Source organism: Festucalex cinctus, chromosome 4 (genome assembly GCF_051991245.1).
Source record: "Festucalex cinctus isolate MCC-2025b chromosome 4, RoL_Fcin_1.0, whole genome shotgun sequence".
Lineage (NCBI taxonomy): Eukaryota > Metazoa > Chordata > Actinopteri > Syngnathiformes > Syngnathidae > Festucalex > Festucalex cinctus.
In genome coordinates this window covers 19,465,742-19,479,153 of record NC_135414.1, presented here as the reverse complement: position 1 = coordinate 19,479,153, position 13,412 = coordinate 19,465,742, and the positions used below count along the sequence as shown (strand labels likewise).

The 13,412-nt window shown below is 38.7% G+C and overlaps 2 protein-coding genes across 3 annotated transcripts; one reads left to right on the top strand and one right to left on the bottom strand.

The window, feature by feature from the left end:
- The first annotated feature begins 419 nt into the window (after window positions 1–419).
- Window positions 420–7,956, top strand: nkpd1 (NTPase, KAP family P-loop domain containing 1). The gene is made up of 6 exons (XM_077519565.1): window positions 420–617; window positions 1,732–1,795; window positions 2,008–2,124; window positions 3,413–3,741; window positions 4,466–5,914; window positions 7,049–7,956. The coding sequence occupies exons 2-6, from the start codon at window positions 1,768–1,770 to the stop codon at window positions 7,310–7,312; spliced, it is 2,187 nt and encodes a 728-aa protein (XP_077375691.1). The 5' UTR covers window positions 420–617; window positions 1,732–1,767; the 3' UTR covers window positions 7,313–7,956.
- A 139-nt stretch (window positions 7,957–8,095) lies between these two features.
- LOC144017710 (LIM and senescent cell antigen-like-containing domain protein 1) lies at window positions 8,096–12,998 on the bottom strand. 2 transcript variants are annotated; one of them, XM_077519568.1, is made up of 10 exons: window positions 12,736–12,996; window positions 12,180–12,336; window positions 12,029–12,095; window positions 11,766–11,886; window positions 11,452–11,601; window positions 11,182–11,332; window positions 10,497–10,589; window positions 10,372–10,420; window positions 10,163–10,238; window positions 8,096–8,653 (listed from the first exon to the last, which is right to left on the bottom strand). In XM_077519568.1, exons 1-10 carry the CDS (start codon window positions 12,762–12,764, stop codon window positions 8,539–8,541), a joined length of 1,008 nt encoding a protein of 335 aa, XP_077375694.1. In that variant the 5' UTR covers window positions 12,765–12,996; the 3' UTR covers window positions 8,096–8,538. The 2 variants fall into 2 exon arrangements, with proteins under 2 accessions (XP_077375694.1, XP_077375693.1); XM_077519567.1 differs by lacking the exon at window positions 8,096–8,653 and adding an exon at window positions 8,862–10,027 and having other exon boundaries at window positions 12,736–12,998.
- Window positions 12,999–13,412: the final 414 nt, after the last annotated feature.

Sequence of the window (13,412 nt, the reverse complement as noted above, 5' to 3'; positions counted from 1 at the left end):
TAAAAGCTTGACTAACCAGTTATGTCATGACAAATCAGGCTGTAGGCTAAAAAGGCTTATTTACTAACACTTTGGCGTCTGATTTGCTCTGCATGTCAGTTCAGGCCAAACCGAAGAATACAGCCATTTATTTTATTTTTATTTTTTTTTAACCTTGGGGGCTCAGTTGAAAAAATTCATATCATGAATCCTCCAAGCCTTGGGCTCTTACAGAAAATCACTAATTTCTTCTGTTTATCCCTAGACTTAAAAAGGTTGATGTCAAGCCATGAAAAGAATTAAGATGTTTCTATTCTTCATTTGTATCCGGAACACCTTCTTCAATCAGTCTTGAAATGGACAAGAGACTGGCTGCAGTGGAAGAGAAGCTCCAGCTCTAATTCCAATCGACCTCATTTCCGAGAAAGTGTCACGCTAACAGACAGCTACAACTTCCTGATCAGGGCGAGTTTTTTTTTTTTTTTTTCTCACTCTCCTTTCTTTCACACACATACACGCTGTCATGTCAGTGTTGTTTGCAAGCTCTGACGTCCAGCTCTAGTGGAAGGTTCACGGTTGCATACCGGCATTCCACTACATGATTTGTGGACATGAGTGAAATTATGGAACTCTTCAAGGTAAGACCATTTGATCTTGGATATATTTGCACAGAAGTAAACTAACTTTCTGAAACTAGTTAAAGAAACATATCATGAGTGTAGAAATCTTCAAACCGCATGTTTGGGTGCGTGCGTGCGAGGCAAGGGCATAGAGGGAGTGGTTTCTGCAAGCAAAATAACTTATTGACCCAGGGAGGCACTTCCATGCACATAAAATGAGGGAACATTGTAGTAGTCTTTTGTGGATATATAGCAATAAATTATAGCACGAGAAGTTGTGTACCTTTTAAGATCTGCCACTTTTCACATCCCAGCATGCATTGTGGCATCCAATACTGACCGTTTTTCCGTACTAAGTTATCTGCCGATATTTTGCATTTTATACAAAATCGGTAATCGGCTGTAATATCTTAATTTGCCTGATCGATCATTTGTTAATAAGACATTAGAAGTTATATTTAATGCTTATAAATGTGTGTGTTTTTGTTGTTGTTGTTGTTGTTTTTTTTTTTGTTTTTTTTTATTTATTTATTTTTAAGATTTTGGGGAGGTTATTTATTATGCCCTGCAATTGGTTGGCGACCAGTTCAGGGTGTACCCCGCCTACTGCCCATTGCCAGCTGAGATAGGCTCCAGCACCCCCCTCCTTGTGAGGAGTAAGCGGTTCAGAAAATGGATGGATGGATGGATGGATGGATGGATGGATATTTACTAATTTATTTGTTTATTTTTTCCCCCATGCATTTCAATTGGCGTCAATTACGTGGATTTTTGCTAATCATGGGCCAGGTCAAGCCTCCTAGTCCTGGTAGAGAAAGCATTTTTGTAACATTCGAAAATTAAATAACAAAACTTGTTTTCCTATTGGGCACATGTAAATTGCACCCTTCACTCAAAAAAATGATTTTACAAAAGTAAATGCTGTCTCCACAATATGATAATGCAAAAGTAAGCAAGGCTGTCTGGTTTGACAAATGATTTTCAATTCTGATTAATCTTTCTTGCTTTCTCATCATGAGACGACACATGCAATAGGGTCACGTTTGCAAACAAAGGGATATCGCACACACACAAACACACACACCTGAGGCTCCAACACACCTTGATTATTTGTGGCGTTTCTATTACATAGATCGAATGAAACTTGTGGAATTGCACACCCCATCAAATGGTCATCATGTCTACCCCCACCAAAGGTAAGATACAGTATTATTAACTAACGCTTTTGTTTGTTCAAGTAACTGCCCGTAAAGCCTTATAATGTGTTCTGAATCAGATTTTACCTTGTGTAAATAATTTTATCTGAAATAATTCATTATTTAAACATGTCAGAAAGAAATTAGCAAACAAGTAAACGCACACACAAAAAAACAACATTTTTGTCAACATATTCTGAATCTGTTTCTAGATGACATTTTTGCATATGCCCTTTCCAAGACCTTGACCAAAGTTTCTTCACCTGCTACTGTCGGACTCTATTCCTCATGTCAGAGTCGAATTGGAAGGATCCTTGGAAAAATGGAAGGTATTCAATTGTCCTAGTAGTGCTACAGTTAGTAAGTACTATGTGTTATTAGTGTGCTTAATTTTCTTTGGTGATATTATTTTTATCCGTTTAACCCCATCTACAAATTGGGTCCAATGATACGACAGCAAACTTTTATGATAGCATGTTGTAGCGTTTTATCTTATCATTTATAACCTGCACCAGGAAGTTCCCGCTGTGTCTGGAGGAGCCCGTTTACGCACAGGCGCACACAAACACAAGCTTTGTCATGGCAGATAATCATTAAACACAATGTTTGTCCTTAGTTCAGTTAGAAAAGGCTTCCTTTTTTTTTTTTTACAGACCAGCTCTGATGAAAATCTTCAATTCAACTTTAATAACAGCTGTAGATATATTATGTTATGATTTATGATATAGTTTGTTCAAATTTGTAAGGAATTACAAAGTTAAAATTAAAATTAAACCATTGCGCCACATAATATTCAGGCACGTTTCTTCCCTGGCAAGCTTTTCTTTTAGTTTCTTTTTTTTCTCTCAGCTTGTTAGCAGGGTAACAGATGAAAAAAAGCTCATTTTTCATAATCTCTGCAGAAACGCCAATTAACACTGCAGAACCCACTGAAAATGAGCAACAAATAATAGTTTTTCCTACATCTCCATCATTCCGACCCCATGGACCAAATAATAATTCATACCACCGGGTTCAACAAATAGATTGAGGAATGCATGGATGGGGATACATACAGCTAAATAAATAGATATTTGGCGGCCTAATGATCTTTTAATAATGTATCCAAATGTGCGAGCGTTTCCTCATCTCACTCTGCAGAGACGATGCAGTTTGTGTCACCATGGCAACCTCAAACTGCAGTTGAATTATCCAAAACGATTACCATCAAACCCCAATTCCAGTGCAGTCGGGACAATGTGTAAATCCAAAATAAAAACAGACCTTACTACCTATAAACTCTATTCCCATTAACCTATAATTAATTTGTGTTTAGCATTTAATATTCAAACTGATTAATTTTTATTTATTTTTATTTTTGCAAAATTCTCTCATTTTGAATTTGATTTGAGGCACAATTAATGATTAATGATTAAAGATTGAAGATTTGTAAATCCCTGTATTCCGTGTTGTATTATTATTATTATTTTTGTGTATTTTACACACCATCCCATCTTCATTAGAATTAGTTTGGAGATTGCTTCTCAGGCCAAATGACATATGTAAATATGCTCATTGCTCACCATGTGATCCTACTACAAGTATTTTGTTACCACCATTTGTTTTCTGTCGCTTCAGTGTACATGTCTCGGGAAGCAATGAGGATCGAAGAGAACTACAAAGGAAAATGGCGACCTCGCCCAGTTCAACCTTCACTTTCTGGCATGTTAGCGCTAATTTGGCGGTTGCTATTCCACAAGCCCATTTGGACCACAGAGAATCAGGACCATTATAATGTTCGTTTCATCTATGTAAACTTCAGCGCCTGGCACTTTGCAGGCAGTGACCTGCTGTGGGCTGGTCTTGCCATACGACTCTTTCAAGCAATGCAAATAAATTTTGGGAAATTGCAGCTGGCATTATACCGGGTGGCCCAATATCATGTCGAGGATGAAGTCAAAAAGAAGGTTTGTGACTTGACTTCCCTTTTCTGTGTTAAAGATAAAGATTCCAAAGATGAAGTAATTTGGTGACCTGTCTAGTGATGGATAAATGAAGCTTCATTGAGATATTTTTTTACTCCTATAGATGGCAGTCTTGGTTTAAAGATGCAATGGAAAAGTAATCATTTTTTCATTGCATTGCCCTTATTTTTAAACAAAGTACCAACTAGAGAAGTAAAACAAAAACAAACAAAAAATGCTATTTTGCATTTTCCCATCACACTAGTAATTAGAAAATGAAGCTTCATGAACCACTAGCGATACTCCTCTAGATGGCAGTCTTGGTTTAAAGACGCAATGGAATGTAATCACTTTTACATTATACTGCCTTTATTTTTAAACAAATTACCAACTAGAGAAGTAAAAAAAACAAAATGTGATTTTGCATTTTCCCAATATGAAGCTTCATGAACCATTTGCGATACTCCTCTAGTTGGTGCTCTTGATTTAAAGATGAAGTGGAAATGTAATCACTTTTGCATTGCACTGCCTTTATTTTTAAACCAAGAGCACCATTAGAGGAGTAAAAAATATATATATATATTGAAAGTGGTTCATGAAGCTTCAATTTCCCATCACAAATAGTGACCACTATTAACAGTGCGGCAGCAACCTAGCGCCCTCTATTGACCAACCACCACTGATGCACAGTACCCATTTGCTCTACTTTTTTTCTTACTCTCATCAGATAGTGGTGAATGGTCCGCATCACTGGAGGTCCAAGAGGATTTGCTGCTGCCCTCTGTGGTTTCTCATCCTTCTCAGCCTATTGGTACCAATGATCATCCTCGTATTCTTTCTGACGTTTGAGCTTCCAAAACATGTGGGGAAACCGTCTGCAAAAGTGAATGGAACAACGAGCCATGTTAGCATGCTGGAGGGCCTGGTCATCGCTTCGTTCGGCGTTCCAGCCGCCAACGCCTTGAGGTTTGCCTGCCAGATGGTCAAGAACCTCATTTTCAACCAGGAGGTCAACATCAAGAGAGGCATGGACAACGAGCGGGTCAGCAGCAAGCTGGGTTTCATGAACGAAGTCAGGAAGGAGATGTGGCTGCTGTCTCGCTTTGTCGAGTTCATGGAAGTGTTTGAGAGGAGGAGAATCCGAGTGGTCTTAAGGATCACCAATTTAGACCGTTGCTCGCCCCCCAAAATCGTTGCTGTTTTAGATGCTATCAACATTCTGCTGTCGGACGATGAAAGTCCTTTTATTTCACTTCTGGCCATAGACCCAGATATTATTGTACAGAAGGTCAACTTCTCAGATGGCTGTTTTTGTAAAGAAGACCGCGCTTATGCGCTGTTACAGCGCATCGTTACGCTGGCCTTCACCGTCCCACCCCTTTGTGACGATTCAAAGCTGAATTTATTTCACAGCTTGGCTAACAGTTCAAAAGAACTCGAGGAGAGGCGCCGGAGTGAAGATAAACATCAAATCGAAAGGAACTCTTTCTCAAATGTATCTTCAGTGGTCTTATTCGAGACAAATGAGGCGATTCCACTGATAGATAAAACTGTTCAACTAGACATAACAGAGGCGGAAGTGGTAAATTGGGTTAAGAGGACACTTGAAAGCAATGAAAGGACGTTAAATGAGTACATCTTAGATGACGCCATGTCCATGAGGAGAGTCGTCAACTCTATTCGAGTGACTGTGATCATCATGAAGGCCTTAGAGACACAACTACCGCAACCTGACCTCATAGCCGCCTGGGTGGTCCTGGCCAATGAGTGGCCCTGCCGACTCAGCTGGATCATCCAATGTGTGGAAGATGCTCAACAGAGAGACTTTATTGATCATAACAAAGAGGCTGAAGCCGACGATTCCAAGAGCTTGTGGAAAGTGTTCACCGAGTCGAGAGCGGAGCTTTATGTGATGCGTTCTCAGATTGAAGACCTACTTGACCAGGATGGAGACCCTGAGATGTTTGAGAGATTTCTCAAGGTCGACTTTCACTTCACGATTAAGGATCTGAAGGCACTCATTGAGGTCACGGTCAACCTAAATCCCTCGATTAAGAGGGAGTTGGCTACGATCCGAGGAACATCGAGGCTGAAATATTCCGGTTGGATGAGGACATTTGCTCCTTTGCCAATTACAGCTATAATCAATATGGATTCTGAGGATATTTGTAAAGAGGTAAGAAATATTCCAGATATAAGGTTTTGATCACAAGTTCGGGAGTTTGGTCTGGACCAAAGTAATTGATGTCTTTTTGGGTTATATGCCGTATTTTGTTCTGCTTCATTCAGTGTTCACATAAAGGGTGCCCAGTAACAAACAAACAAACAAACAAACAAACAAACAAAACACATTATACCAATTATAATCCCTGACTGGATAGTCGATTTACAATCAGCTGAACACCGGCCAAACACTTGACATCACCATTTCTCAAGATAATGAGCTCCAATACAAGAGCAGCCTGTCGCACAAGTTCTGTCTGTATTGTTAAGATGCACTGCATTTTCCTGACAAGTATTTCTAATATTTTGCTTACCTGCTTGAGCTACACAGATTGTCAAACTATTAGAGGCCACAGCATGTTAATGCGATTTGCTTGACAACCAGTTCGAGGTGCACCCTGCCTCTTGCCCAGTGACATTTGGGACAGGCTCCAGCACACCCACGACCCGAGTAAGGATTAGCGGTTTGGGGAAAGAATTAGTTAATTACCAGATTATTAAATGAATACCTTTTACAACATCTGAAATCTGAGATTAGCATTTTCGTAAAGGCAATGTTGAATCTTGCATTGGCTATCATTATATTATGCCTGTAGTCCTAATTAGTGCTGGGTATTGAATTGATACTAATTTCCTGAATCGATTCAATTCCGATTCACAAAAGTTCAATTTGATTCAATTTCGGGTTTTGTGTGTGTATGTTTTTATTATTTTTTTTATTCAATTCGATTCAACTCAACCCAATTCAATACTGATTATGGGACATCAAGGACATGATTAAAATTTTGCAATCATTAAATTCCAAATCGAATTTATGCAGAGGCAGTAACTTGTAAAATTATTATTATTATGTTGTTGTTGTTAATGAAAGTAACATGTTTTAATCACTTAAGTGTTACACAAACATTGACATCACTTCTTGTCCTCACCTTGCCAAAAAAAATTTGTGGCTTCCGTTTTTTTTTTTTTTTTTTTTCTTTGTGAAACCTATGGGCAACTTTGTTGTCAATTAACCTTAGAATATTGGTACAGTACTTTTTTATCCCTCTCTAATGCCCCCATGTGCTTATTTATTTCCCCCCCCCAGCTGGACAAGATGGAATACCCAAGAAAGTATGCCGAAATTGTAAAGAGCAATCACATCACTGGCTCAGCTCTGGTATTTGGTGACCCAGATGATATTAAAAAACTCCTGGGCATGACCTTTGGGGAATGGACAACTTTCCGACTTCGCTTTCTGGGTTTTCCACTGCATCTTCAACCCCAACACAAGAATGTGCATCACCCTCATAGGCACCTGTCTAGACTCCACCAACATGCTTCTCATCGTTCCTCACCAAATGGCTGCTAGCTAAGAATCCAGCACTGATACCCCTAAAATATTGCACAGAAATACTCGTAGTGTCACTGGCTAGTAATAACACAACTGCAAGTATTACTATTGAAAATTAGCCAGTTGGTTTTGGTACCTCATTTCTAGTTATAACATTATGACAAAGACTCAATTGGAGCCAAAAAGCCTATTCGATGTTATCTCTGTAGTGGTGAGCTGAACACGTGTTGAAAAGTAATGTTTGTAGTTTAGCATTTGATATGAACTGTGACAGGTAGCAGTGGATATTTTATGGACTGAACATTACGTTTACTGACTGATGAAGAGAAAAGCAAATACATATAGTATTTGTGGTACAGTGAAATGTAAATGTAGTGTACAATATATTTCAAAAGAAGCACTCTATAAAATGGTACATTGCAGCAGGTAGGCAAATGCAAAACTGGCCTATAATCAATTATGCTGACGGAGGTTTGTTGTCACGTTCCTCATTTCCAGACAATTTTGCTCACAGCACAAGCACACGCAGAATCTTAAATATTCCAACATTTAAATGGTCTGAGATTAAATCCTAAAATCAATCTGAGACTTTTGTGATTAAGGGCTATACAAATAAATTGGACTCTACATTTTTTGTTGTTTTGAGTGATTTACATTAGCGTTGCTTATCGTTGTGTCATGAGAAATATTTTTTTCTAGCTGTAATGGTGTGCATGAGATGAATAACGCATACAAAAAGAACTCATTATCATAATGTGTACTATTTCCCACTGGGTGGCATAAAATGAACATTCCAACAAGTAGCAGTTTTGTTTGAGTTTATTTGACACTTAGCTCTGTGTTTAATGACACAAGAGTGCAGGTACTTTGAAAACATTGTTTACTCTTTTATTTATTTTTTTTAAACATGTGAAAGTACAATAATTGATCAAAAATGGCTTTAAACATCCTCTATCAGTCCAGTTGAGTATCTATGGTATATACAAATGCAAAGTGAAACTGTAATACACATTTAAAGTTAGATATTTAAAATGAGGGCACATAATACAGTTCAAGTAAAAGTACAAGTTCAACACATAACTTGTTGGATGGTACTATGAAATGAATGGCAGGTAAGGTCACTTTGGGAGATATATATATATATATTTTTTTATACATGTGTGTACCGGTAGATATATATTTTGAAAGAGTTCATTATGAGAACTGATATAGAACATCATGAAAACTGTTTGTTTTAAGGCAATTTATTTGCGTCCTAAAGCCTCAGCCAGCTTCTTCAGCCTTTTCTTCAGCTCCAAGGGAAACTTCTCATAGCACTTTTTGCAAACAGGCTTCATGTCAAACTCCACAAATTTGTTCCTGCAAAATAGAAAGTGACAGCATGTTACGAGTTTAATTTACTTATCAGAATTGGCTCATGACTCAACCTCACTAGAGGTAAGGCTTTGTTCGTTAACAACCTTTAGTAGAAACGGAGTTCTGGCTAGTCAGACAAAATAGCGAAACTAGTCCAGATTAGGAGTAGATTAGATTAAAAAAAAAAAAAAAGCTAAAGATAAAAAGGAGTAGATTAGTCAATAGATTATATCAAAGCACCACCACTCCAGCACTGGAACATGATAAACTCCTGTCTCCTCTATAACAGCATCCATATTTCCCCATTATCTGCTTCATATATGCTTTATTTATTGATGCTGTCAGGTCTCAATTTGCATGACTACGCTGTTGTAAAATACAGCAGGAAGAAGCGGTTGATCTTCCCTACCCGACTCTCCTCCTTGCACTACCTCGCCATCCTACTTGAAGAGGTTCTAAAATGCTTCATCAGTCAAAGTGCTGCATATATAGCAGTCATTGTTATGGCCCTCATTATTTCCTGACATTGTCATCGCTGCATAGTTAGGCACAATTTACAGTTCCCTCTTTCTGCTCGCACACGGCAGACTGAGATGATGATGAAATTTTTAGCCTTCAAAAAGGAATAACAGTTTGATTTGACACTTGGAGATAACTGCAATAAATCCTTTTTTTTTTTTTTTTGTGAGTACAAGTAAAAATTAACCAAGTGGTGAAAATGTTCATCACTTCAAATCATCAAAGAACTGGGGCTGCATTTCGAAGCTACCATCGATGCTATGGCTTTCAAAATTAGAAAACTTTCTCATCAATAAAACAAATGATTTATTAGTCTTTTTTTAAGACCAATAAGGTTTATATTGTTAAATTAATACCAAAACTGAACATTATTGTCTTTGTAAATGTTTGATAAAACTCTTGGGTGGATTTATTTTGATTACGTAGGTGTACCTTATGTTCTGGCCTGTTTATGTACTGCAAATGCAGTGAACCCACACAAATTCGCAGTATGACATTGACACATTTGCAATTTATTCACAGAGCATGGTCTATTTTCTGCATATAGTCGGGGTTCACTGCACCAGAGGGGAAAATGATGCAAACTGATATGAACATCAATACAAAAAAAAAAAATTTACATGCACACTTAAACGTGTCATGCTCATTCATGCCATAGAGGAAAAGAAAGGCAGAAACCAACGCACCAACTGCCAGAAAAGATGGCAAGAGTAAGAAATCTACTGAGAAGTGGCAAGTTGTTTCTTGCGCTCTTTGGCTCCGCGCTCCCGGCGGGCCAGGCGGCGTTTCAGCTCCTCAGGCATACACTCATAACAATGCTTGCACACGGGTTTCAGGTCAATCTCAACAAACTTATCTCTGTGATGCAAAGGCACCGCAAATGAAGAAGCATGTAGAGTGTGAAAGAGAGGAAATCGGGGGACAAGTGAGACAACAACAATACTAGACCGTATAGGACAATAGTCTGATAGGTTAGTATGCACAATCACTTACTTGAGGGTGAGCTTTGTGTTGCAGGTGGAGCAAGAGAAACAGCTGACACACCAGGCCTTGTTAAGGGCCGACACCACTGAGGGAGAGAAGAAATAATGGAATTCGACAATTTTACTAGTATGTTATTATGGCTTTATTGTATTCTAGTAAATGCTACAATCATTTTCCTGAGCTTTTTTTTGTTTGAAGATTTTTGCACCAATACTTACCGTCGCCCTCAATCACACGGTTGCAGTGGTAACACACATCACCAAAGAGCTTCAAAATAAAAGCATACAAGTTACATATGTCGCATGAAGTAATCATTATCTTTAGCTTGGCCCTTTTGCCATACCTGGTTATAATGCGTTTCGCAGTAAGCCAACCCCTTCCGTTCATAATGGCGATGGCCAAGGAATGGCTTCTCACACTTGGCGCAAACAAAATGCTGCGAGCACAAAAAAACATCTTTGCTGAACAGGTTCACACTTCAAACTAATGCAAGTTTGTAAGCAAACTTGTGCATGTGAATTGGTTAAAGAGCAACTTTTTTTTTTTTTTTATACATACAAGTATATGTGACGTTAAAGTATGATCCACATTGATTTGATGATGTTTTTCTAGTCTGTCTACTGCGTTTTTGAAGATGTTTAAATGTCAGTCATGAACATTTGTAAAAGACCAGCTACAGAAATTCTGAGAGACCATTTGCAACAAGTTTCTTCTTAACAGGCAAGGAATGAGTAACAATACTAAATATATTGTCCATTACAAATGAGCTTATGCTATTTTGTGCTTCTCTAAAGTCTTCTCTAGGGTCCAAAAAAATATTTACCTAGGTCTATTAGTTTAAATAGAATTCTTTAACTCCTAACACTTATGTAAAATGAATATCAAGCATATAGGGTGATCATTCAGTTTGTCAAATTCAAAGCAGTAGCATGACTACAAAGGCTAAACGACCAAGTTTGCAAGGCCTTAAAAAAAACAATTTAAAAAAAAAAAAAAAAAAAAAAAAAAAGTTTTTTTTGCTTGCACACCTCAACATGCCACTGCTTGCCCATGGCATTGACAACACGCCCCTCGATGGGTCTCCTGCATGCGCCACAGATCGGCACGCCCATCTTGTCATGGCAGGGCAAACAGAAGAGTTCGCCTTTCAGTTCCCTGGCTTCCGCTGTCAGCTCCTTCCTATGGACAGTGGAGTACAGTATTGACGAGCTAAACTAATATATACGGTGGAGTACCATCGATGAGCGTTAACACTTTACCACAGAGATGTCAGTGTAACGCGAAGCGAGAGTACTGACCCACAATTGTTGCAGCTGAAGTGGTCAGGGTGGTAAGGATCATTCTTAAAGATCAGTGGATGCTCTTCAATGATGGCGTGGCACTTCTGGCAGATGTACTTGCCGAGGCCACGAGCCTTCTCCCGATTATGGCATGGGCGACACAGGTGCCTGGAATATGAAGACCATTTAGTGCTTGTCAAGGTAGAACACGATGGGAGAAAATTATTTATCTTGACGGAAGTCAAACCATTTGTTAATCCTAAATCCAAGCGTACATTTTCACTGTTCATATAAAACAACTTTGAAATGCATTATTATGAAGGCACACAAACCTGCCAGCATTTTTTACAAAGCCCACGTCGGCCAACACAGCCTGGCAGATGTCACAACAGAAGCAGTCAGGGTGCCAACTGTTGTTCATGGCCTTAATAACACGACCAATGATGAACTCGCCTGAAAGAGATCACAAGTGTTAGATTCTTTAGTCCAATGAATGTGGAAATCTAAGTTTGTTTGGTTCGGTGGCAAATCATCTTGTTTGACTTATTAAGAAGTATTCATTATTATGGTAGTACAGTCACAGTATAATCCTCACCACATTGGCGACAGCAGGGAGCAAAGAGCATCTGAAAGTCGTGTTCACAGTATTTTCTGCCTTCAAACTGCAAAACAAACGAGATTCAGTAGTGCATTAACACAAAGTGCTTGTTATAATTACATCTACATGACATGAAATGATGTATTACCTCATAGAAGAGTCCCTCGGGAAACTGCTGGAAACACTGAGCACACACGAAGCACTGTTCATGGTACAACTCTCCATTGCTGTTGACAATCTTCTCAGTAGGAGCAAAGCCACTCTTGCATCGTTCACAGGCTGCACTGGCCAGGGCATTGGCGATGCTGTTGCATGATATAAGAAAGCAGCAATTAGCCGTCATAACACTAATATAACATACTAACACGATTCTTCCAGCACTTGTCGTCTCGTTTTACTCTTTATTAGTGTACGTCCCTACATCGATTGTACTCAAGACAAAAACGAAAAGTTGCAAGGACGAGCTAACTGATTAAGCTAAAGTTTTCCCAAGAGATTAAAAAAAATATTTAGCCTAAACTGTACATTTCTTTTTATAATCAGTCTGTAATTAAGAAATTGTGAATAGTCAAGCGCTGTTAGATCATTCACGTCTTGTTAAAACGACGTTAGCTTTAGCTCGCCAGTGATTAGCGCTAGCTCTTAAATTAGCAGCATTGAATGCTAGCATTGTTAACTACGTAAATGTTGACTTTAACACTCACCTGCCCGTCATTCCGGCCACCCCCAGCATCACCTCTTGACATTCAAGATTATAGAAACGAATGTAGTGAATTGACGTGTTGGTTCTTCTCCTTCAGCTAAAGTTTTTTTTTTCCTTCCCCTGGGATGGGACGACGCCCCACCCAACTGTTCGTGCTGTGACGCTACATGAAGAGACTTGTCCGCTGGATCAAGACTGTGTATGCTACAGACGTCAGCAGCAAGTCTCCTCCTCCTCCTCCTCGCCGCTGGGGTTGAAAGTTCATCCTCACACTGAGCTGTCAAGCAAAGATTTCGACCTCTTTAACATGCTGGATTTGAATCGGAAAATCGGTGTTGATTTAAAAGATGCGAGTACATCAAATAAACCAATCCAAATAGCTCCACTTTAAAATTTATCAAGATTGTATCGAATCACCTTTTATTAGCAATGTATCTTTGAAGAAAATGACACATTTACAAGACTGACAAGTTCATTCACATATAAAATAAATCTCATTGCATCATACCTTATGGAACTGAGCCGAATCGAATCGTTAACACTGACCCGAACCAAATTGTTCCACTTTAAAACCGTCTTTGAAACATAATTCAGTAGAAAAAAAGAGAAATTGTGCCAAACAGCTATGTGTAAATAATCTGTAGCATAACCTTCTCAAATAACAGCACATACCTTGAT